At 34.0% G+C, this 26,466-nt stretch overlaps 1 protein-coding gene across 15 annotated transcripts in view; it reads right to left on the minus strand.

The window, feature by feature from the left end:
• The window catches only part of LOC115215203 (protein lev-9), a 731,789-nt gene that overhangs the window by 163,551 nt on the left and 541,772 nt on the right, over window positions 1-26,466 (minus strand). For 9 of the 15 annotated variants that reach the window (XM_036505266.1, XM_036505263.1, XM_029784399.2 and 6 more), the window contains 2 exons: window positions 9,230-9,247; window positions 7,567-7,749 (listed from right to left, as the gene is read on the minus strand). The exons of 1 other annotated variant lie outside the window; for it this stretch is intronic. In XM_036505266.1, the coding sequence (XP_036361159.1) occupies window positions 7,567-7,749; window positions 9,230-9,247 (201 nt within the window). The remainder of the gene's footprint in view (window positions 1-7,566; window positions 7,750-9,229; window positions 9,248-26,466) is intronic. 5 more of the 15 variants (XM_029784401.2, XM_029784400.2, XM_029784404.2 and 2 more) reach the window with 1 other exon arrangement.

Here is a 26,466-nt window from a genome sequence, read left to right on the forward strand (position 1 = left end):
GTGTCTATTTCTGCAGGCATTGTGATCGTGTCGAAGCTTTCTCATTAGATCTTATGTATCAAAATTTTAGAACAATGGTATCGGAAAAAGGAATCTAATTTAGATACATTAAGACGAAAGTGGATAAGGGAAGACCAGAAAACTGTAGTGAAGTGGTCTGGATTCATCGATCATGTCTCTACATAGGAAATATGACATGTTCCTCGCTAACTGAAACTTGTTACAATAAGATTTACAACGAAATAGATTTCGCTCGTTGAAACTCATGCTGATTTTGGCAACTATATTTCAACAGTAAAGTTTTGATAATATTCGATTGACATATGCTTATTTCAATGATTTCTAAATACTTTGGATCAAAAAGAAAATAAGATCAGCAATATCAATGATATTAACCTAACTGAAATTCTTCATGGCAATGTCATAATTGCATCAAACTGTATATCCTGTACATTTACAAGAGGGAGTTTCAGAGCAACAGTATTTTAAGGAAAACTTGTATAAATATCGACATATATGATATGGGAAATGCTTATCGTCTCATGTAATAATATTTAGTTACCAGAAAAATAGATATATTTATATCATGATGTCCCGTGATAAATTATAGGACATCTGATTTATCAGATTTGCTGTCAGTTTTGGCCCTCGTGTTATTTCCACATGCACAAAATAATTAAACGTTTGTCCTACACTACTGTACTACTGAGATTCCGAAATCGTTCAAGTGTGATTGAAAACCAAACGAAACTATTCATTATAATTTGAAGGGTTGTTTAACCCTCCCCCCCAGTTGAACACAAGGTGCATGATACATTCTATCCGACTAAAACTTATAATCTTACAAGAATTAACAAAACTGTACAATATTGAGTAGCTAACGGGAGAGGTTGCACTCATCATTCTAGAAACTGGCTATTTGTACAGAATATTAAAGCGCTAAAATAGACAGAGATGGACAGATATCGCATGACAAGCACAGCAACATGGCATAAAGTGAACCCAAACTCATGTGAATGTCAACAAGCTTCAATTATACTTGACAGCACCGTAAGAACGGAAGATACTTAACGGCAATAGAACACAATCCATATTCAGTCTGTTGCTGGTGGATATATATGTTCGCCCATGCATACAGCACAACGTTCAAATGTTTGAGACCAGATACTTTGGTATATTCTTTCTAGATAAATTCCAAGTTCGCGTAACACAATTTGTTTAGCAGTCACGATTAATGGTCTCTGAATTTAACTGAGAAATTCAAACTGTATCAAGTAGCAAATGTGCTTGACAAAACAATGAAGCAGATTCCCGATAATATAATCCGCATACAATACATATTCATAGTTGCACAAAAATACAAATTTCCTAACAAACATATACAGTCACACACACACATATATACATACACACATACATACACACACACAGACACACATACACACAGACACACACACACACATATATATATATATATATATATATACGCATACAATCTCACATTCATACCCGCATAACCATGCATACATACGTACGCACACACACATGAATATATAGAGAAGTATTAGAAAACAACCGTTAGTAGTTGCTTAACTGCCTAAACAATGCATCAGACGAATTCACAAGTATAAGATGTGGAAATAAATTTTTAAAGAAAACATTAGATACGGATTGTTCATTAGTCACTTAGCATTTTGAAACAGAAAAATCGTCAAGTTTTCTAATGTGCTAACGCAGGATTAGCATTATTTTCAAGAAAATTAATTAAACATCTAAGAACATATAATTAATTGTATGTTATTCCAATACCCAATAAAAAGCGAAGCGAAACAAAGATATTGTAAAAGCGAATAGAATGACAATGAATGGATATATCCTGCTAAGAAAATCTAATGTAAATGATTTGTATTAAAGCAGTACTTTAATATATAACACATTTCTTCAATGACGCTTAAAGCTATCTCTAGCTGAATTGTTGATTATGCAATGTTTTCGCAATCTTCACGGACTATTTTCACCGAGAGCATAAATGATAATGAAAAGCTAGTTGAGACTCATTTTAATTGATTTCTAATAAAGTCATAAAAGATTAGTTATGTATCATATGCAAACTTTTAAGAAAAGTTATGTGCAAAAGTATGTTCATAACTTTCGCAGTTGCGCAAAAGTGAGCTTTATATGTATATTATAATAAGATATACAGCATATAATATTTTACTCCTTTACTTGTTTCAGTCCTTTGACTGTGGCCATGCTGGAGCACCGCCTTTAGTCGAGCAAATCGACCCCAGGACTTATTCTTTGTAAGCCTAGTACTTATTCTATCGGTCTGTCTTGTCGAACCGCTAAGTTACGGGGACGTAAACACACCACCATCTGTTGTCAAGCGATGTTGGGGGGGGGGGGGGCAAAAACAGACACACATGTATACACGCCCGTACATACGTACATATATATATATATATATATATATATATATATATATATATATATATATATATACGACAGGCTTCTTTCAGCTTCCGACTACCAAATCCACCCACAATGCTTTGGTCGGCCCGAGACTATAGTAGAAGACACTTGCCCAAGGTGCCACGCAGTGGGAAAGTACCCGGAACCATGTGGTTCGTAAGCAAGCTACATACCACCCAGCCATATACATATTTACGCATATATTTTTATGCGTGTGCGTGTGTATCTTTTATTTTTTATCTGTTTCAGTCAGAAGACAGCAGTCCACTGGATCATCACCTTGAATTTATTTTTTAGTCGAATGGATCGATCCCAGTATTATTTTTTTAAAGCCTGGTACTTATTCTATTGGTCACTTGTGTCGGTTGTCAAGCGATGATGTGTGACAAACCCCCCCCCCCGCACACACATATATATATATATATATTTAAACAATAGGCTTCTTTCATTTTCTGTCTACCAAATCCAATCCTAAGTCTTTTGTGTGGCCGAAGCTATAGTAGGTACACTTGCCCAAGGTGCCACACTGTGAGACTGAACCCGGAATCATGTGGCTGGTAAGCAAACAACTTACTACACAGCCATTCCTGTGTCTCTATATATCTATATATATAGGATTTTTTCACTCTCAATCTCTTTATATTCTCTTACACTTTTCTGTTGAAGAACCTAGGGTTGACAGCGTAAAAACCTCTTCCATTTTTCCAGAGCGTCAAACTAATACACTTGCTTGTTGTTCACACACCTGCCTTTGTCTTCTTTTTCTATAGATTTCAATTATATGTATATATATATAGTGAGTGTATGGGTACATATAATGTATATATTTATGTCCGTCTATGTATGTATGTATATATGTATGTATGTATTATGTATGTATGTATGTATGTATGTAAGTATCTATCTATCTATCTATCTATATATCTATCTGTCTATCTATCTATCTATCTATCTATCTATCTATCTATCTATCTATCTATCTATCTATCAATATGATATAATTTGAACCTGTTGCATTGACGGGGTGATTGATGACGTCTACATCGGCGGTCGTTCAATCAGGTCTACGTAATCAGAAGTGTTACTCGATACCAAAGAACACAATTGTGACATCTCTCAAACGGACGGACGTTGCCAGATTACTACAACCCAATAGTTTGCGTTACGGAAGCTGACTACAGTTGATGGGAATACACACGCACGTACGCACACGCGCGCCCGCACGCACACACAAATCCACGCTCTCACAAACAAACATATATACACACAAAAAGACGTGTTTTTGTGGAGCTTATATTTGTGACAATACATGTGGCAACATTTATATTCCGAGTGAGAAGTCGCGAATGTGATGGATCGGACAATAATTGTAAATACCTCGCTAATATTCATAACTATGCACAATTCTATAAAGCTTTATCTTGTGTCTACACGCGGCAAGCTGACAAACGTTAACATGCCGGGCGAAATGCGTAGCCGTATTTCGTCTGCTGTTACGTTCTGAGTTCAAATTCCGCCGAGGTCGACTTTGCTTTTCATCCTTTCGGGGTCGATTAAATAAGTACCAGTTACGCACTGGGATCGATATAATCGACTTAATCCGTTTGTCTGTCCTTGTTTGTCCTCTCTGTGTTTAGCCCCTTGTGTGTAGTAAAGAAATAGGTATTTCATCTGAAGTTACGTTCTGAATTCAAATTCCTCCGGGGTCGACTATGCCTTTCATCTTTTCGAGGTTGATAAATTAAATAACAGTTGCGTACTGGATTCGATCTAATTGACTGGATCGCCCCCTCCAAATTTCAGGCTTTGTGCCTATAAGTAGAAATTATGTGCCTACATAAGGCTTGATACGAATTATAGTTTGTCATAAATTGTTAACTTCACAGGCACAATCAGAGAGAGAAAGTGAGAGAGAGAGAGAGAGAGAGAGAGAGAGAGAGTGGGGGAGACCTGTTTATAATCCTAGATTCCAATATTATTTAGATTTATATGTAGAGATGTAGCGTAATACCTAACTGAGCAGGTTTTATTTCTTCCAGGAAATTCTTTTAACAGTTCACCTCCATTATGTACACGCGTGCCTATTAATATATGTCTTCTTTTGTAATTAATATTAGAATTATCTTATTATTGTTGATGTATAATTATTTAGATTATGTAGTATTTGCCAATAATAAGTTAAATAAAACAATTTAGATCTGTAAGCAACATGTTCTCATGCAAAATTCCAAATTTGTTTCATTGTTGGTTTATGTATACGTATGTTTATTATTTATATAATTTTAGCAATTAATTTCACACACGCAGATGCGTACATACATTCGCACACGAAGACACACAAACAACATACATGTATGAATTTGTTCAGCTAGTTTATTCATTTCTCCGACTTACATAGTAAATAAATTGAAAGCAGAAAGCAGAAGATGCAAATCCATCACGCACTAGACTTTACAGGACAAGAGAAAGATAATGTTTGCGATATTGTGTTAACCAGTCACAAGTAACTTGAATCTTTCTATTACTTAATGCCGATAGTAAACAGTATACATTCCCATTAAAGCCCTATCGTTTCTGTGCATAAAATAACCAATCTTCATTGATAGAATCATTTGTTTGCTGGTCATCATATAAATTATCCTTATAAGAGTGATTGAAATATCCTGGCATATTCCATCCTTAATTGTTATTTATTTTACTGTAACGTGAAACTATCAAAGAATTCCGAAACCATTCTTTTACTATCTCTTCAACCAATCTATCTAATACCGTATCTTAAACGGATACGGGTATACAATGGAACTATGCGCTCGAAATAATTCATATATAAATGACATCAAATGAGATAAAATATGTGAAATCTCGTCTGCAATTTAATCCAGTAGCGTTTACGCATGATTTATATTGATTTAAATTGAGAGGAAAAGGCAAAAGGAAATAGAGTGATTATATACTAGATAATCTCTTCAAACACGCTTCTACTTCAAGCAAATGAAATCAGTTTATATTAGAAATCTGCTTAAATTAAGCACCATGTCCATGACATATACGATAACATACGTTACCACTTACGCGAAGTTAGCTGGAATATAATATCATAAAGGAAATTGTGATTTAACTATTTTAATATTGTGAAATATAATGAGTTTGTGTATTGCAATGCATTTAAAAATATATTGATGTCACATCTTAAGAATTATATTTCTCAAATATATGTTTGTACTATCAACTAAGTAAAGTTTTAAAAATCTATTACATAAAACATTGTTCATAGAGTTTTTATGTTGATGAATAACGTTTTAATCTAGGAAAGGAAATAAAAATTAAATGGATGGAATTAAAGGAAGAATATTAAGATTTTGTCATTCTTCTCTTTCAGTAAAGAGAATAAAAAGTCGGGGTGGCTGTGTGGTAAGGAGCTTGCTTACGAACCACATGGTTCTGGGTACTGTCCAACTGCTTGGCACCTTGGGCAAGTGTCTTCTGCTATAGCCCCGGGCCGACCAATGCCTTGTGAGTGGATTTGGTAGACGGAAACTGAAAGAAATCCGTCGAATATATTATATATTTGTATGTATGTGTGTGTGTGTATATGTTTGCGTGTCTGTATTTGTCCCCCCAACATCACTTGACAACCGATGGTGGTGTGTTTACGTCCCCGTAACTTAGCGGTTCAGCAAAAGTGATCGACAGAACAAGTACTAGGCTTACAAAGAATAAGTCCTGGTGTCGATTTGTTCGACTAAAGGCGATGCTCCAGCAAGGCCACAATCAAATGACTGAAACAAGTAAAAGAGTAAAAGAGTATCAGGGGTTTTTATTAAGTTACACATGGCTTGGGCCGATCTTTGACGGAAACACATCTATGTTATCTACGTTATCTATATTTGGGTCCATTATGCATGTACCTATTGTACATGAAATTCTATTTATTCAGTTCTTTTTAGTTTTACATTTCTACTTTGGTTTTGATTTTTGTTTTACAATTAGTAATTAATATCAAAGTTTCGGCTTTCGTTCCAAGTTCTTATATAGCAAACGTAGGATTTTAGGACACAGCAATGATGGTGATATTACGTTAGATAGTATATGTCAATCACGCATTTCCAAATTTGAAAAAAATAACGGGAAATCATAATCTCATAAACTTTCTAAGCTTGTGTTAATTTAATAGTTTCTATGTGTAGCACTATTTGATTTTACCTTTCCTCGGACTTACATAATGCTTAAATTGGTACATATTTACATAAGTTTCTGCAGCATTACATTAATTTTACTAATGGCATAAGTCGTTTAATCTTGTGAGATTCTATATTTATCGTATGAGAGTGAACGCTATTTAATTGAAGAAATGTATGCGAAATGTGATGATTATATTATTCCTTGTTACAATAACATTCTATTCAAGAAAATTCATTAACCACCTCATGCGAGGAGAATTAAAGTGCCACTATGGAGTCTAATAACCTTGCTGTTGGCAATAACGTCGCTTTAATATCTGAGGTTTTAAAATGGCTTCGTCGATTTTACTGTTCGTCAGTCGAGAGGAATTCAAGTAGCTGCTGAAGTCCGTAGAATCATACGCTCCTTCACTCAACAAGTAACAGTGTTAATACACTGTTGACAAATATCTGTGCTAATGAAATACCAAGTGAGCCATTTAAACGCATTCTGGTGACAGCATTCCAAAAATATTTTCATATTTCCCTCATGTAAAGTTATTTTTCTTGAGCCTAGGAATCATAATATTGTTCGTCCAATTTCCCTTGCGTACACGTGATTAAGGTCATAACAGACATTCTCAAAGTGACTACAGTCTATTGCAGGTTTCGAGAACGGTAATTTTGGGGAGAGGCGACAAGTCAGTTACAATAAAGTCAGTTCATGACTGGTACTTAATGTTATTAAAAAGGATGAAAGGCAAGGATGACCTCGGAGGGATTTAAACTCAGAACAGCGGGAAGAAATGACGTCGAGGAATTTTGCCGGATTGTAGGTGTATTTTGATCTGAGATTTATTCAAATACAGACATCTAGAAGTTTTTCTCCATTGCACTACGTAAAACAAATGTTGAGCAACATAAATTTACTTACTTGTACATGCCATTTTAGGTCCGCTCCATGTACCGTCACCTTTACACATAGCACGTTGATAGCCGCTCGCCGTATAAGTTGAACGACAAGTGTACATCAATTCAGTACCGGCTGGGAACCTTGCTTGTTCTCTTGGTGCATTGTGAAGTGCATTCTCAATACTTGGTGGCTGATTACAGACCACTGCAACAAAAAATTATGCAATTTCTGCTGAATGTTTTGCTCAAATTAAATTTATAACCTTTTAAAATTAGTTATAATGCACAAACGTTTCTAAATAAGTATACACATCTATAGGGGCAAATACAAACATAGATCTGACATTCACGCTAAGCTCGATAGACCAAACTAACGACGAAACAACGAAACAACAAAACAACGAAACAACGAAACAACAAAACAACGAAACAACGAAACAACAAATAAAACCAAAGACAAATGCTAACTGATACATTTAATATTAAGAACAAGAAATATATAGTAACGACGAAGAGAATTTTCAAATTGACATAGGAAAACTTTACTCAAACATTTAAACAGGTTGAAATATACAAAGTACTAGGAAATATTAATGTTGACAAGATGTATATTAGACAGAAACATAGTTCAGTTATGAGAGTTAACAAAGAGAGACATGTTGAAAACTTTAACGTAAGACTTTAATTAATGCTGTAGCATTAAACACACGTTACTGGAGACTTCAATACTTAGACTAAGAACAACGCAGAATGACTTGAACTATAAAACTTAACAGAAAATAGAAAACAACTGGATAACACGAATAACACAAGATGGAACAACATGCATAGTATATATACATGTGTATGCACTTATAACACGAACATATATATGTATATATATATATATATATATATATATATATATATATATATACATATATATATATATATACATGTATATATATACATGTATATATACATACGTATATATATATTATATATATATATATATATACACATATAAAATATATACATACATATATATATGTATATAGATATATAGAGATACATACAGACACGCATACATATATTTCTGTACATATATAGGAATGTATATAGATATATATACGTGTTTGTGTGTATATATGTATACATATATGTATATATATATATATATATATATATATATATTCTAGTCATAAGTATATACACATATAATATGAAATATATCAAACTAGGCGATATATTTACTCAAACTATAACACATAGAAACAAACATACATACATATGATATTTTATACGGATTTCTTTTTAATTTTACAACTACATATAATTCAGGATATACATATATATATTGCTGTAGAGAGGAATAAGTTGTATATAATATATATACGAATACGGATTACACAGAAATTAATTACATATACGAAGTATATATATTATATACTCTAACAACCGTAGACATTATATACATACAAGAGGACGCATATAAATATAGTAATATAAGTATGTAAATATATATGCTCACACATACATAACTGATATGTATGCATATGTATGTATATATACACACATGTATGTATATACCTAAACACGCATTCACAAGTTTCTAAACACATATTAAACGTGCAAATTTGTCTCACAACACCAGGACAAGGAAGATTCTTTGTAATGCATATACCACGTGATACTTGAATATTTACCCATGTTAAATTTTGCATCTGAAAAAAAGGAAACAAAAAACTCAAAACCAAGTGATCCTTTCACTTAAGGGAAAAGTATTCCGTTTTGTTTCCAACGGGTTGCAATATACCAAGGAAGCACCGAGAGGAAGAGGAATTTGATTTCTACATATTCAACTATTGTGTGTCTTTGGTGCAGGTATACGATTTCTGGGCAATCAGTGGGATACACCATTTTCTTAAGACACCACGGTTCAATCATTCCCTACGGCTGATATGCACATATATACGTTATATACACATATAGAGACAATACACACACAAACATATATTTATACCTCTAAGTATATACATATAATCATACATGCATAGATGCATATATATATTATGTATATTATCACTTTCTGTTCCTCTCTCCCTCTCTTTTACTATATATATGTGTGTATATATATATAATTATGTATATATAAATATGCATGTATATATATATATATATATATATATATATATATAATTTATGTGTGTGTGTGTGCGTGTGTGTGTGTGTGTGTGTGTGTGTGGTGTGTGTGTGTGTGTGTGTGTGTGTGTGTCTGTAAGTGTATATGGTGGTATGTATAATTTCCAAGTAAATCATTCAACTGAATGATAGTGACAAATTGTAGAGAAAATCTCTTAATGTAATTATTTGTGTAAGAAATATATGCTTTACTTTAACATGATATTTTCTGACATACATGGAATAAAATATAGTTATTGAGATATTAATAACGTAGAGGAATAATATAATATAATGCAATGCATTTTATGAAATTAAATATATGAAATATAATTGATTTTTTTTTTTAGCAGTCATCCGATCCTTCTTTCTTTATTTCTCTCGATGTCCCTCATACACACACATTCTATCTTTCTGTTTCCCCTCCTTCTCCCTTCTCTGTTCATATTTTGTTCCCATCTCCATGAGTGAACAAACAGTTAAGTATGAGTTTTCTACATTCACTGCCTGAGGCCGGCATTAAATAGGTTACCATTTCAGTATTATTTTACGTTCGTCATTTATATACTCATAAAATCATTTTATAGGCAGCATTTCAATAGCTTTTGTTTCAACTTAATGGAAATAAGTTTTTATTATATTTAAAGCAGGAGAGTTTGTCTCGTTTTTGAACACGCAAACATATGGGATGAGGCAATAACGTTGTTCATGTTTGCATACAAATATATCAATGGCAAGTATTCACTCGTCTTTTAGTAGTTTTCAAATTTGAACTTGTGGCGAAATCCATCACTTTAATTCTCACAAGTTTATTCTATTCAGGGTCTACGGCAAAATGACAAACATTCTGTTAACGTACCTGCAATAGGAGAAATTCCGTCTGTATCTACACGCCACCTCTGTGTATTTTCAATAGCAATGTGGATCTGATCGACAGATTACAAGTTTGCAACCATATAATTTGTAGTACAGAAGTCAGAAAAAATTACAAATTGTTAACCCGTATAGAAGAGGAATTTACAATGATATCGTCTATCAATGATGTGTTTATGGAAATAATTCTTAGGTTCAGTAGGAGGTTACTTGTTTTCACTTTCTCTACAGACTTTGACTGACACTAGCATTCAGAATGGAGCAAGAGAGTCCATTTGTTAATAAATTTGTTTGCTTTATATGGAATCATTATTATATTATCATTCAGTAGTAGTATTTTTATCACGTGTTTTCACTACAAAAACGCCAGGACTAACATATATATGTTAGTCCTGGTGTATTTGTTATGTATTTGTCTGAATATTTTTTTATCATAGTTAATGCGCCCATTATGATAGGAATTGTTTCTGTTTTTAGACTCCACATTCGAGTTACCTCTATCTCCAGGTCTTTGTATTTTGAAAGTTTCTCAATTTCTTTTAGAAAAACCTTGTCGTTTGTTGGTATTGATAATCAATTAGAAAGCATTTTTTCTTGGTGACCTCTGACAACTATATTTGGCTTATTGGCAATATTTTCTCTATCTGTGTGTATTGGCATATACCATAGTATGGTTGCTTTCTCATTTTCCGTGATATTATTATTATTATTGAGTGAGAGAGCAGTGCATGCCATCAAAGTGACACTGGGATAAAATATACGAAGCCCAGTATACCCATCATGACTACCCGTCTGATAAGGGTACACCAGGCACATGCATCACAACCATATGAGCGCAACATGGTGATCTCATATAAAGATAAACAGCGCATGACCTTGCAGGGGTCCAGTTGGAATTTTCTTCGTGTCGAGTAGCTCATTCCGCTCAAAAGGTCCCTGGATAAAGATTATTTAAGGATGTTGATCGAAACACCCATGTTTCCAAAAGGTGAATTATCCAATCCTCTAAGAATTCCTTTCAATACACGGCTATGATGCTCTCCGACTATTTCTGCTCGTGATCAGAGATGCACAAATCATCAGCCATCAGACATGTTCAACTGGTTATGGTCAAACTATTGACAAGCAAATCTGTGGTCTGGAGTAGAATATTTACTGTAGCCCATCTTTTATACCAAGACAAAATAATGCACATGATAACGCTTCCAATCAGTTAAGATCAGGAGCCATGAGAGCCACTGACTTAAGAGCCATGAGAGTCATTGTCTTAAAAGCCATGAGAGTCACTGTCTCAGGAGCCATGAGAGCCACTGTCTTATTATTATTATTATTATTATTATTTTTATTATTATTATTATTATTATTATTAGTAGTAGTAGTAGTAGTAGTAGTAGTAAAAGTAGTAGTATTGGTAGTAGCCGTAGTAAAAGTAGTAGTAGTGGTAGTAGTAGTAGTAGTAGTAGTAGTAACAGCAGCAGCAGTAGTAGTAGTAGTAGTAGCAGCAGTAGTAGTAGTAGTAGTAGTAGTAGTAGTAATAGTAGTAGTAGAATAAAAATTATTTTATTTTTTTTATTCTTATATGTTTCTGAAGTTGTGGCCATGCTGGGGCACGTCCTTAGTTTACATGGAAATAAATCTTAGGATTTTGTAGCTATATTTCGTTGAATAGACCGTTAAAATTTAACGAAAGGTCTTAAATAAGAAGTTTATTTATTGATCCAACGGGGGAAAATGTTCGGATTTCTATTTTGTACGATAATTATTTTTAGGGGTTTTTATTGAGTATTCTAATAGTAATTGGAGCTACTTAGAATTTTGCTGCCAATCCATTCCTACATCCAAAAGCATATGGCTATAGAATCAGAGCTTAAAGAAATGAAGATTAATAATTTATGGAATTTAAACTTAGAACTCAAGCAATGCTAAAAGCTAATAGTCCAACAATGTCTTATACGTCTTAACATCACTGAAATTTCTTACAATTATGGTGGACAGCTAATTTGAGGTAATAATACTTATAAAAGAACAGTAATAAACGAGTGAAGAGCAAATACATAGTGCGTGTGTTTCTTTGGCAAAACAAAATAACCATCCCGAAATACAACAATATTTGTTGCAACACACGACTTCGCATCAGGGATCTTGCAACGTAAATTCATAAAGGTAAATGCTTATTCGTATTTACGTTTTCATATTTCACTAACGTTTATTTTCTTCAAATGACTTTGCATTTTTACTTTTGAAATCGTTAGTGAAGTTGATAAATATTCCATTTCAAGCAATTTCATATTAATACAATATAAAATGTAAATACTTGGGAAATCAGTAACTTGGCGCTGAGATACTCGATTCCATGCGTATATCAAAGTGTTTTATTGTGAAATATCTACTTTCAGATGGCTTACTTTTTCAGCTAACAGCTGATAAGATATCTTTATCCTGTCTCGATAGTTGGTAGTTTCTCATCCCATAAATAAGAGATTTGTTAAAGAAAATAGTGATAATCGAAAGCAGTAGCCAGAAAAGTATATTCGCAGAAATTTAATCGCATCTTTATTATTTAAACCAATTAATTACTTGTAAGGTCTCGGAGCGTAAGTTAAGATCAACACACGTTCTCAGTAGGGGTAATATTCCATTAAGTTTCCTTTTGCTAATTTTACCTGCATCAAACTCTGTTATACAAGTGAGTCTAACTGAAAGATTACCATAATCAGATCTTTGTTCCCTACGGTTTATGCAGTGTATTAGCAAAATAACGCTCTAATCGATCTTCTAAGTTAATTTGCCTGATAATCCTACGTCCACGAAATTGATAATATCAACGGAACAGCTTGCTCGTGAAATTAACGTGCAGGTGACTGAGCAATCCACAGACACGCGTATCCCTAACATAGATCTGGGGGAGATTCAGCGTGACACAAAGTACGACAAGGCCGGCACTTTGAAATACAGGTACATCCCATTTTTGCCAGCTGAGTGGACTGGAGCAACGTGAAATAAAATGTCGCCAGCAATCGAACTCACAGTTTGTTATTTCGAAATAAATTTACATTTATCTCGTTCCATTTAACAAACATCGTCAGAATGTTTTAGAGTTTATCGGAGGAATATAGATAGGAGAAAGAGGAAATTGAAAAGGAAAAAAGGGAAAAGTGTGTTCCATTTTTGACTTCTTTTTCTTCTTCTTTTCATTTCCCTTTTTCATCTATCTATATTACTCTGATAATCTCTAAATCATTCTGATAATGTTTGTTAAATGGAACGAGATAAATGCAAATTTATTTCGAAATAACAAACTGAAACAGCTGTAAATGTTCTTGAACAACAATAAAACTATGACCTTTTAATACCAATGATTAACTTCTAATTGTTAACTGTTGCTCCATTTCTTTTCTTATCTGAATATATTAAACCACGGTGTACCATTTAAATTACCAACTCTGTTAACCTTATAGCAAGGACTATACATAGTGAGGTAATACATCAGTAGTGCCTACGAATATATTTATTCCTTAGACGATTGCATAACCTCTAACTCATAATTTATATATATATGTGTGTGAATGTGCAATTATATACATGCACACACACCTATATATGTGTGCATATGTCTGCCTGTCTGCCTGTCTGCCTGTTTCTCTGTGTATATAAGTGTGTGTGTTATCTTTGTGCATGAATGTGTTAAAATAGGTGTTTGCGTAACCGTATTACTAGATATATTATCAAATTAAGACTATATATGTAACACTATTTCGAAAACGCTTTATATTTTGGCACAAACTATATTATTCAAGATATGTACCTCTCGGTCCTTACCTAGAAATGCATATGCGTGTGTGTATTTTTGTGTGAGTTTACATGTGAGTAAATGGAAAACAAAAGCCATATTTTTAGCAACGATATTAATAGTACAGTAATTCCACTTCACTATAAAGGTCGAATAACATATCTCGAATCAGATACATCTGATATACGACGCAAGTTACGTTCTGTTCGAAACACAAAGCAATGGAACCTGAAGATACGTAGAATATTAGAAAAACTTGGGATCATTTTCATTAAAATCAATAACCTATGGCCTCAAGCGTCAGCTACCGAACATAAAAGTATATGCGCTCTTTCAATGTGAACTGTATACATCAGTCACTGCACAAGAACTTCTGCCTCTCTGTTTTATTCTCTGATCATATTAATATATAGACAGACGTAAGGTGGCAGTTGTATAATTATGCGTATGAATATGCATGTATATATATATATATATATATATCTATAACTAAAAATAAGGGTGCCTGAGAGACACCACCATGCCGAAATAGCAGTCAAAACCCTGACTCTAAGAACCACGTTAAATGTTCATGTCGCAACATGAGATAAGACAGAGGGACAAAATAGACTAGCCAAAAAATATTACTGAATAATTCAAGATCCTGGATTTCTAGCAATCCAGGATTTCTGTATATATGTATATATATATATATATATATATAGATATATATACAGAAAAGGCTCGTGGCTTAGGGCATTCGGCTCACGAGTGTATGTTCGTGAGTTCAATTCCCGGCGGCGCGTTTTGTCCTTGAGCAATACACTTTATTTAACGTTGATGCAGTTCACTCACCTGGAAAAAATTAGTAGTACCTGTATTTCAATGAGCGAGCCTTGTCACACTCTGTGTCACGCTGAATTTTCGCGAGAATTACGTTAATGATACACGTGTCTGTGGAGTGGTCAACCACTTGCAGGTTAATTTAGCGAGGAACCTGTTCCGTTGATTGTATCAGCTGAGACCCTCGTTGTTGTAACCGACGGAGTGCTCCTATATATATATATATATATATATATATATATATATATTATATATATATATATATATATATATACATATATGTATGTATATATATATATATGTATGTAAGTATACATGTGTGTGTGTATTTATGTATGTATGTATGTATGTATTTATGAACATTCTAGCATTTTAACAAATCCGGTGAATTTTAGAAAACACGGTTATATTATTAATCATTTAGTCGATAATGCAAACATTTACTTTAGCAATTGTTTTGAAAATATATTTTGGCCTCTCACTCACCCATGAAAACGTAATCCTCGCGCACTTTTGCGTACTATTGTGTACTCATTTTCGTACTAAGGACATTACACTTATACTCTTTTACACGTTTCAGTCAATTGACTGTGGCCATGTTGGAGCACCGCCTTTAGTGGATCAAATCGACCCCATGACTTATTCTTTGTAAACCTAGTAGTTATTCTATCGGAATCTTTCGCCGAACCAGTAAGTTACGGCGACGTAAACACACCACCATCGGTTGTCAGGCGATGCTGGAGGAACAAACACAGACATACGAACATACTCACACATACGTATATACGACGGGCTTCTTTCAGTTTCCGTCTATCAAATCCACTCACAGGGCTGTGGTCGGCCGGAGGCTATAGAAGAAAACAATTGCCGAAGGTGCCACGCAGTGGGACTAAACCCGGAACCAGGTAGTTGGTAAGCAAGCTACTTTATTTCATAAAATTTGTCACATAGACAGTACAAAGATTGTGTAGCTTTGCGGGCTGGACAAACACATAAATGAATGAAAATGAAATAAAATGAATAAATCAGAGACGAAACCCAACACCCGCCGATTGGATTTTTTTCTGGAAAACATAAAAAATATTTTCTTTTTTAAAAAAATCATTATGAGGTTTCAAACCTCTTACAAGAAAGAGGCACTAAAACCTCTTACTTAACATGTTTTTTTAAACACGCAATTGAGATTATAAACCACTACAAATAATAAAGTAAGATGAGGTTTCAAACCCTATAACGAGGCTTTTTCACCTCCTATTCATCGATATATCCATCGATATATTCATCATTATCTTCAATGCCGCTTGAGTTCCTGTATCCCGTCCATTTCCCATGTCTCAATCATGTAGGAAATGTAAGTCGTGTAAGGGCCACCCGGCCATGTGCAACACTCCTCCCCAAATCCTTTAAGCCTTTCCCACAAGAGAAACCTTATGACCTCCGCAGATAGCTGCGGAGGCCATTCGGGATCCCGTGTCAAGAGCATATCTACTGTCGCTTTATGTTTTTCTACTATTTTCCACCTCCCCGCCCTTGTAGAAAAAGATAATTAATTCATCAACTTTAAGGGTGGGGGTCGTTTCCTCCACCGTGGGTCTCACAACTTCGGGACATGCAGACAGCGCATCATCTCCCCACTGCGATGACCCATTCTTCTTCTTTCTTTTTTTTCTTTTCTTCCTGACTTCGGGAGAGTGGAGCTCTTCCGCTTTGTCTGGAGTCTCTACCCCACCTCCTGAAGCCTTAGGGTCCTTCGGCAGGCAACTATTGTTACCTGCCTTCTTCCTTTTTAATCCTTTTTGGGCTTAAGCCTCCTCAACCACATCCACCTCTCCCTTTGACCGGGTAGGGGAGGTGGCATCCAGTGACTGTTCCAGGACATTACCATGGTCCTGTTAGCAGTTCATTTTTATGTGGCCTGTCTGCAGACACGAGTGACACTTCTTCTAGTACTTATTCTATCGGTCTGTTTTGCCGAACCGCTAAGTTACGGGGACGTAAACATACCAGCATCGGTTGTCAAGCGATGTTGGGCGACGAAGAAAGATACACAAACATATACACCTACATTTATACATACATACATACATACATACATACATACATACATACATACATACATATACATATATATACTTACATACATATATATTTATATACGACGGGCTTCTTTCAGTTTCCGTCTACCAAATCCACTCACAAGGCTTTGGTCGGTCCGAGACTATAGTAGAAAACACTTGCCCAAGGTGCCACGCAGTGGGAATGAACCTGGAGCCATGCGGTTCGTAAGCAAGCTACTTTATTTCATGATATTTGCCATAAGGCAATACATAGAGGGGACGGACAAGGACAGACAAACATAAAAGGGTGAAGTAGCTTTAAACGATTAAAAATTGACAATGATTATCATAGAGATGAGATTAAAAGTAAATACATTGCAAAAAGCAATGTTTAACACGAGGGAAAGGCATCCTACACCAGAGCAGTACCTTTGCTTTCTTTCCGTGGCTCCGCTCACTTGGTGCCATTTATTCCCCACTTCCTCTCCACAAGCCTTCATCTTTTTCTGAATTTTTCACGTGACAGGTACCACTTCTCCAACCTGATCTTACTGCTGAGGTGGTAACTAAAAAAGTTGACCAACCGCTGGCCAGATACGAAGGTACTCGTTACAATGCCTTCCAACCTCGTCTTCCATACTGTTTCTTACAAGGTAAGCAAGTTACTTACTAAACAGCCACTCCTGCGCCTGCACATAATTACTAAGGTTTAGGAAATGATAGATGTCACTGAGATGGCACGCTAACAATAGTGAAATTTCGCCGGTGGTTTTGGCGAATGGTTTAGTAAAAATATATTGAAACAAATGTTAGTGGGATTTCCGACTCACTGGTTTGGATAAACATTGGCACCAAATGTAAAATAAAAGTTGAATTGAATAAAATGATTTCGTTGAAATTGATTTGAAGTTCATCCTCATTATTAGCACCATCTTAATCATCAGAATCAATAGCTGCGTCAGCATTATTTTGTTTAGTGGCACAACTACAGAAACAATGTTGAAATATTAACTGTTATTCTAGTATTTAACTATACTCTTTCATCCCTATCTCCTCTCTTATTATCACTTTCTCTCACTCTCTGTCCCCTATCTTTCTCTAACTATTTTTGTATACACTTGTATGCATGTGTGTGTTTGTGTGCGCGTGCGTGTGTGTGTGTGGATGTGTGGTTGACTACACCGGAATATATACATCAGATAAACGAATATATATAAATACACAATCGTATAATATATATATATATATACATATATATAATACACACACGCGCACACGCACACATATATATAGAGGCATACATATATATACAGACACACACACACATTTATATATGCACACATATATAGACATACACACACATATATATACACACATATATATATATACACATACCCACACACATACACATAGATATCTACATGAATCAAAAGATAGATAGGTAGATAGATAGATAGATAGATAGATAGATAGATAGATAGATAGATAGATAGATAGATAGATAGATAGATAGATTGATAGATCGATAGTCCTTATTTCACTGACAACTCTTTATTGTGGGAAGGAGACCAGCAAACAAATGATGCATGTCAGTTTGCTAAAAAAAAAACAAATTAAAAAGTAGGTGATGAATACCATTCAGCAAGCCATTGAAGCTAGCAAAGGATGGCCGGAAATTTGTGAGATATTATTCTGTTTAGTTTGTAATGTATGTTTTATCAAATAAACGTTTATACCATTTAGCTGAAAATGTCGACTGTAGAATCGTCACAGCTCGTATCACTGTCTACTTGTTTAGCTGTTGGCGTTTTACCACTAACATACGAAGGTTTGTTTTGGGCGTAAAACTAAATCAATACACTATAGAACAGTTTAGTTTCTATCACAAAGTTTAATATTTCATTGACGCTGTTAATATTTATTGTATGTGTTTCCGAAATTCTACGGACCATAACCATTGCAGTAAGGGCTCTACCTGACGGTTTTAGCGGCTAGAAACAACGTAGAAATCTCCCTCAAAACACATCAAGCTTAACCTAAATTTAAAAAGAAATAAAGGGACATAGTAAACAATGTAAAAAATATATTCGGAATAGCGATGAACATGAATCTGTTTGGTCGGAGAGATTCTTTAGAGCAGCTCCAGCATAAATTATCATAGAAAAAATAGGTGTAAGGGTGTTATTTAATATTATACAGATGTTTAAAATGTGAAGCCGCATGACTTAGTGGTTAGGTATTAGGCTCACTATCGTAAGTCCCTAGGTTCGATACAGGACGGTAAGTTGTGTCCTTAAGCAAATTACTTTATTTTACGTTGCTTCAGTGCATTTAGTCGGAAAAAAAATCAGTAATGCCTTTCTTTAAAAAGACCAGTCTTTCTTTTCTACCCCAGGTACAAGGCCCGAAATTTTTGGGAAGAGAGCCAGTTGGTTATATCTACCCTAGTGCACAACTGGTATCTAATTTAGTGATCGCGAAAGGATGAAATGCAAAGTCGACCTAGGCGGAATTTGAACTCAGAACGTAGCGGTAGACGAAATACGGGTAAGGATTTCGCCCGGCGTTTTAACGATTCTGCCAACTCGCCGCCTTAAAAAAAAAAAGGCCACTCTTTGTCGCATTCTTTATCATGTTGAATCTCTCTGTGAACTACTTGCCTGTGGAGTATGCAGCCACTTGCACGTTAATATGACGAGCAGGCCGTTTCGTCGATTCAATCAGCTCTCTCCTCACCGCCGACGGAGAGCCAGTTGTGAAGGTGAGTTGATTAAAATAATCATAATGAAGTAGTCGTCAATAAAGTCTTGACACAGAGAAGGATGTATCAGATTGTATATATCAACAATATTTAACTCTAACGTGGAGTTTATACTGTTAAAGATTAATGACCAATGCGTAAACATAAACAACGCGTGTGGTATAATTAACAGAGGCAAATTTATTTTATTTCGTGAATGTTATCAACATTGGCAAACAATTAATATGGAGCTTAATTAGAATCAGAATGGGTTTTAGAATAGTTGTTTATACACATAAAAACTTAGACGTTTTATATGTAATAATGGTTCTTAAGTATGTGAGTTTATGAATGTATCTAAATGGATTAGAAGAGAGGAAACTTTATCATCGGAACACGTGCAGAATACAGTCTCTGACTGAGGTTCATTAGGAAATAAGTTCTCCCTTTCTTTCTTTCGTTATGCCTCTCTTTCGCTAATTTTCTTTCTTTCCTTCTTTCTTTTCTTCATTCTTTCTTTCTTTCCTTCCTTCCTTCCTTCTTTCTTTCCCTCTTTCTTTCCTTCTTCCTTTCTTTCCTTCTTTCCTCCTTTCCTTCTTTCTTTCCTTCCTCTTTTCCTTCTTTCCTTCCTTCTTTTCTTCCTTCCTTTCTTCCTTCCTTCCTTCTTCCCTTCATTCCTTCTTCCTTCCTTCCTTATTTACTTCCTTCCTTCTTTCCTCCTTTCTTTTTCTTTCCCTCTTTCTTTCTTTCTTTCTTTCTCTCTCTCTCTCTCTCTCTCTGCGTCTATATCTGTGAGTGCGTGAGTGTGTGTGCGTGTGGAACGCACGTGCGTGCGTGTGTGCGTCCGTGTGTACACGCAGTGTGTGCGCGCGTGTTTTTGTGTCTTTTAAATCATTTATGGAATGGCGAATGAAAAATATTAAATGAGACAGTTGTGTTATTTTGTTTTAAAAACTTACGAAAAAAGAAAACGAAGAAATTATATTAAATTAATCTTTTTGAAATGCTTCTGTTGCATGAAGGAACACATTTTTAAAGAATTATTAAATAAAATATCCATTTATAGAATGAAATAGAAAACAATTCCTCTGTCTTCAAGTTGAACGAGCTGTTTCCTTTTGAATAATTCATTACAATATTGCATTGATAACATCAACAGCATCGCTGCATTTTGAATTTAAGCTATTTCCTACGAAACAATATATAAAATTGATATGGCAGGTAACTTTTTTTTCTATATCTAAAATTTAAATTTCAATCTCCACTTCGTTTTCGCGGGGCTTTATACTAATAATGTTGAAGTAAACACATAAAACAAAGATAAACATATTGTAACAGTTCGGTGAGTGACATGTTAATGAAAAGTAATGTAAAAATTATTTGCTATAGAAAATTATGAAAAGCAATTCTAAAAAATAATTCTGTATGTATTCTCAGAAGAAATCTTCGGCTTCCTGATACATATTGAATATCAACTAACTTTATTTGGAAAATGAAGACGTATACTCTTATTCATGCTTTCTGTAGTACATTTACGCAAAACATCTCCAATGAATAGAAGTGCACATCATTTACTTCCGAGTTATGATAAAAAGAAGACCGACATTGCAAGTAACATATATTCAATTCTACATTGATATTTGAACACTTCATTTTCTGCCACAATAATTTAAATATACATACCTTGCATACCTTGAATACAAATTAGTAATACATATTTAAGGTAAACTTCTGAATCAGTATTATATCATGATTCTATTGAAATATATTTGGTAATATTTTGGGTAGTTTATTTGTTCTATATCCATCACTGTTAAATACAGTGAGCATTCAGATGGTCGTCTTCAGGACCGTGGTGACTAATACAAAGTAATGAGAGCTGTGCACATTGCAGACTTGTCATTCTGTACAGTTAAATAATACGTTACAAAATAAGAAGCTATGAACTACAATGGTAATTGTATAATATAAATCTATTTTGACATCTTAACTTTCAACTACAGAAAGGGAGGTGTAACGAGCCAGTTGACACTTTTACGCTCATATTTATAGCTTGTAAAGTGACTGCATTTCGTATTCCACAAAAGATCGGATATGATTCCATCATTTCTAAGTAATTAGATGTTATACAAAGATGACATTTCTATATTTAAGAGATGAGGAATTATGAGCATTATTTACCTTATTTACATTCAACGGATATTTGTCCTCAACCTGTTTGTTTTTAACACTTGTTTGTGTTAACAACAAACAAGATGAGGACAAATATCCGTTGAATGTAAATAATATAGACAATGTAAATAATGCAAATGATGACATTTTATCTACGCAATTTTACCTCCAAAAGGTATGTTTCTGGTCATTTAGCGCTGGCATAACCTGATAACATAAAATAATATTATTAAATTTTTCACATACAAAAAATAGTCCTCGGAATACTGATACGCTTGCTATTCGATGGTTTATAATGTAGACAAAGAAAAACTATATATTTAATTTTGACATGCTTTAGTTCTAAATAAAACAACCGTAACATAATGTAAAAAGCGAATATTCTAGAAATATTAAAGTGCCATGTACATCGGGTAATGTAACATAAATAGAATGATTTTCAGTAATTAGAACATTTGGGTCCATACATTCGAGAATTTGATCTCAGAATCTATCGTACGCGGATAATTTTGCTTACACATTTACGAATTCTTAACAAAGAAAGTTATTTAAAACCTTACACCTAGCAGAAAGAAAAAAAAAACATGTAGCGATAGCTGAACAGAAGACCCTTTTCTTTATGCAATTGTTTCGGTTCTTAGCTCATTACATTCTAAGTGGTCCGGGTTAACTCCAACTTATGAATCCTGGATATTATTCTGCTTCAACATTTTATGTTACTGTCCTTATTGCAATCTTCCTTGTTTCTTAAGTTATCCCAGAGTCAAGGTACTTACATTGTGGTAAGAGAGCAGGTGAGCGTAGGATAAATTTTGCTTTGTAAAATTCATTTCTATTTCTCCAAATGGAATTCTTTATAAATTGTTTCTGCCGTTGCCTTAAGAACCTGAAAACTATGTCATCAGATGATAGGCACAGAAATCCTTTCATTTCCTACCTTTATGAAACGGACTCTGGTCTGGAAGCCAGATTCTCTGAATCTCATGGTAAAGCGGTCGTATTTTTCAGTAGATGTAGGCTTCCTCCACACTTATTCATATGATACTGTGTGTTCAATGAGAATAACTAATAGAAGCTTTACACCTGAAGACGCCACTTTAGTCCTATTTCACTGTGTAGTAGCTTCACAATAGCTTTGACGTTTTATAATACTAAAACATAGTTTGAGGAAAATGGGACGTGCGGACATGTATTGAAAAAAAGCGGTCTGTGCACCAAATAAGTCAATAAAGACAACATTATTCTTGAAATTTACTCTTTGTATAACCTGTTCTATAAACATTTATATTTCTTCGGGTTACACACTTTAAATTATAAATATATAAATATCAATTAGTTTTTCTTTATATAACTGAGTAGCTTTAAAGAACAATTCCTTGATCGACATGGTACCTTCCCCAAATGAATAGCTAAAAGCACTCTGAAATTTGATATCGTTTTAATATTTAATATTTGCAGTTTGTTTAGCACTCATGGCCTCTAAGTGCTACTTGATGGAAGAATTAGGTTAGACGTTTTGGGAATCATGGAAAGCTAACGATTAAATTTTTGATTTATAATTAAAAGAATTGTAATGTGCGTTTGTGTGTGTCTCTACCAGTTGTGAAACACCATTAATTGTTCTACATACACTATTTTATGTTAAATGCTATCATATTTATACGGTGGCAAACGTGAAATAATTTATTGAGAAACGAGGAATTAATACAAATTTAATAAAAAATATCAAAACAGAAATACAAAAATATGTTGAACGCCAGTTTTCCTTTACCATCTCTTCTATTTTACTCATAATATGTGAAAAACTACATCAATTATAGATTTCGGCATCTGGTGCAAAACACAATTTGGTAGATTTTGAGAGGAAGTTGGGGAATTTAAGCGAGAGTTGCAGCTTCACGGGGCGTTAGATATATTCTTATCGGGTAAGTTTAAGTTTATTGGGCCACAGGATGTCACTTACGTGAAGTGAATCTTTAGTAAGAACAAGATAATCATTAGATTTTAAATCCTAATAATTAATTAGTTTGTAAATATTAACATAAAGTAGTGAGAATAATATATAATAAGACTATAAGGGGCTGTTTCAAACTTCTTTCATGATGAGTAAAGTCGTATAAAGATATACATTGAAAAATGCTGAGGTGGAGAGATACATTTTCTGTACTGAATTGAGCAAGATCGAGTGTTCTAGATACCAGAAATGTTTTCAACTAGTATACAATGTATAGATTATCTAATGGAGACTGTCAATATAAACACATATTTTCATGCATATATTCGAACATACTAACATACATACATGCATACATACATACATACATACATACTAGTATATATATGTATACATTACTAAATATATATATATATATATATAATATATATATATATATATATATATATACACACACATATATACATATATATGTATATATATATATATATATATATATATATATATATATATATATATATGTGTGTGTGTGTGTGTGTGTGTGTACATACATACGGCCGTACTGCATTACTAGTTGACATCCTGTTACTTTTTTTATCATATTTACCTTACTTCCAGGTGTGTGGACAGTATCAGACTGACCTGGTGCTTCAACCTAAGTACCTAATTCAATTGAATCTTAATTACATGTATATATATGTAATCATGTTACATATAGGCATTTGTACGAGAGAGACAGAAAACGAGTGAAGGTTTATGTAAGAGAGTGACTGCTCGGACTTAACATGACCCATTTACAAATCGAAGCCGATTATACACACACACACACTCATGCACACCGCAGATACACACACATACACATATGTATGTATGAATGTAATCATGCATGTATGTATATATGTATGTATCTATATCTATCTATCTATCTATCTAAATATATATATATATATATATATATTCACGAAGTACACATGATAATCTACCCGCGTGATGTGGGTGAGGGTACTGAAGCAAATAAAATATACATGTCGGTTGAAACTTAGGCAAATATTCTATAATGGAATATTCAGTTAGTCATTTGATTGTGTAATAGGCATACAAAACAAATAAACTGGCAATTGATATACTTATCAAAACTCCAGTTTACCTATATCGATCTAAGATATACTTTCGATCTAGATAGAAAGTACATTGTAGGCAAGCAACACAGAATATGGCAATAGGCAACCGATAGGATCTTCGAGTTCGTTCATCAATCTTGTATTATATGATATCAAATTATTGTTTGTAAATGATATTCACACAGAAAGAAGCTGGTAATATCGTTCAATATCGTTAATAATTATATCTTAGTCATTCCTGAACATATATACTTACATCTATATAGAAAAATGCACACAGACACACCAACATGCAAACACAACATACGTAAGCATATTTGTATATGTACACGTTTGATATATATTTTTTTTATTCTTTTACTTGTTTCCGTCATTTGACTGCGGTCATGCCAGAGTACTGCCTTTAGTCGAGCAAATCGACTCCGGGACTTATTCTTTGTAATCCTAGTACTTATTCTATCTCTTTTGCCGAACAACTTAGTTATGGGGACGTAAACTCACCAACATCGGCTGTCAAGCGATATTGGCTGGGGGGACAAACGCAGACACACAAACATATGCACACGCATACATATATACATATATATACACGACGGGCTTTTTTCAGTTTCTGTCTACCAAATCCAATCACAAGTCGTTTGGTCGGCTCGAAGCAATAGTAGAAGACACTTACCCAGGGTGCCACATGTATATGCATGTATGTGTATATGTATGTATATGATGTGTGAGAGAATGTGTGTATGCCTGTGAGTGAGAATGTATGTATCTATACTTATTTATATGTTTGTATATGTATATATTTATGCATATATGTATATACACACACATATATGGATCTGCAGATGTAAACGAAATCACCATGGCTTTCTCTGATATGGTTTATTTAGTGCAATACTAATATGTTACAGCTGAGCTATATACAAGACTATAATCTGAGTAGATCTAAATCAAGTTTAATCATTAACACTGGGCATTATAACAAGAATATCATACCACGGACGTTCGTATACCATTTTGTATGTTTGCATCAGTCATCATACAGTTTATTAGTAAGTGGATAAGAATGGTGTTACTCCAATTATTGCAGTTTATATTATGTTTCCATTATTTTGAAGGAGACGTTGTAGAAATGTATCTCCGATTGAAGGATATAAAAACATTACTATTCAGGAAAACAGGACAATTTTCATGCCTAGTTACTTGTTGCTTTTCAGGTTACGTTTGACTGATCAG

The sequence above is a fragment of the Octopus sinensis genome, linkage group LG8 (assembly GCF_006345805.1).
Source record: "Octopus sinensis linkage group LG8, ASM634580v1, whole genome shotgun sequence".
Taxonomy (NCBI): domain Eukaryota; kingdom Metazoa; phylum Mollusca; class Cephalopoda; order Octopoda; family Octopodidae; genus Octopus; species Octopus sinensis.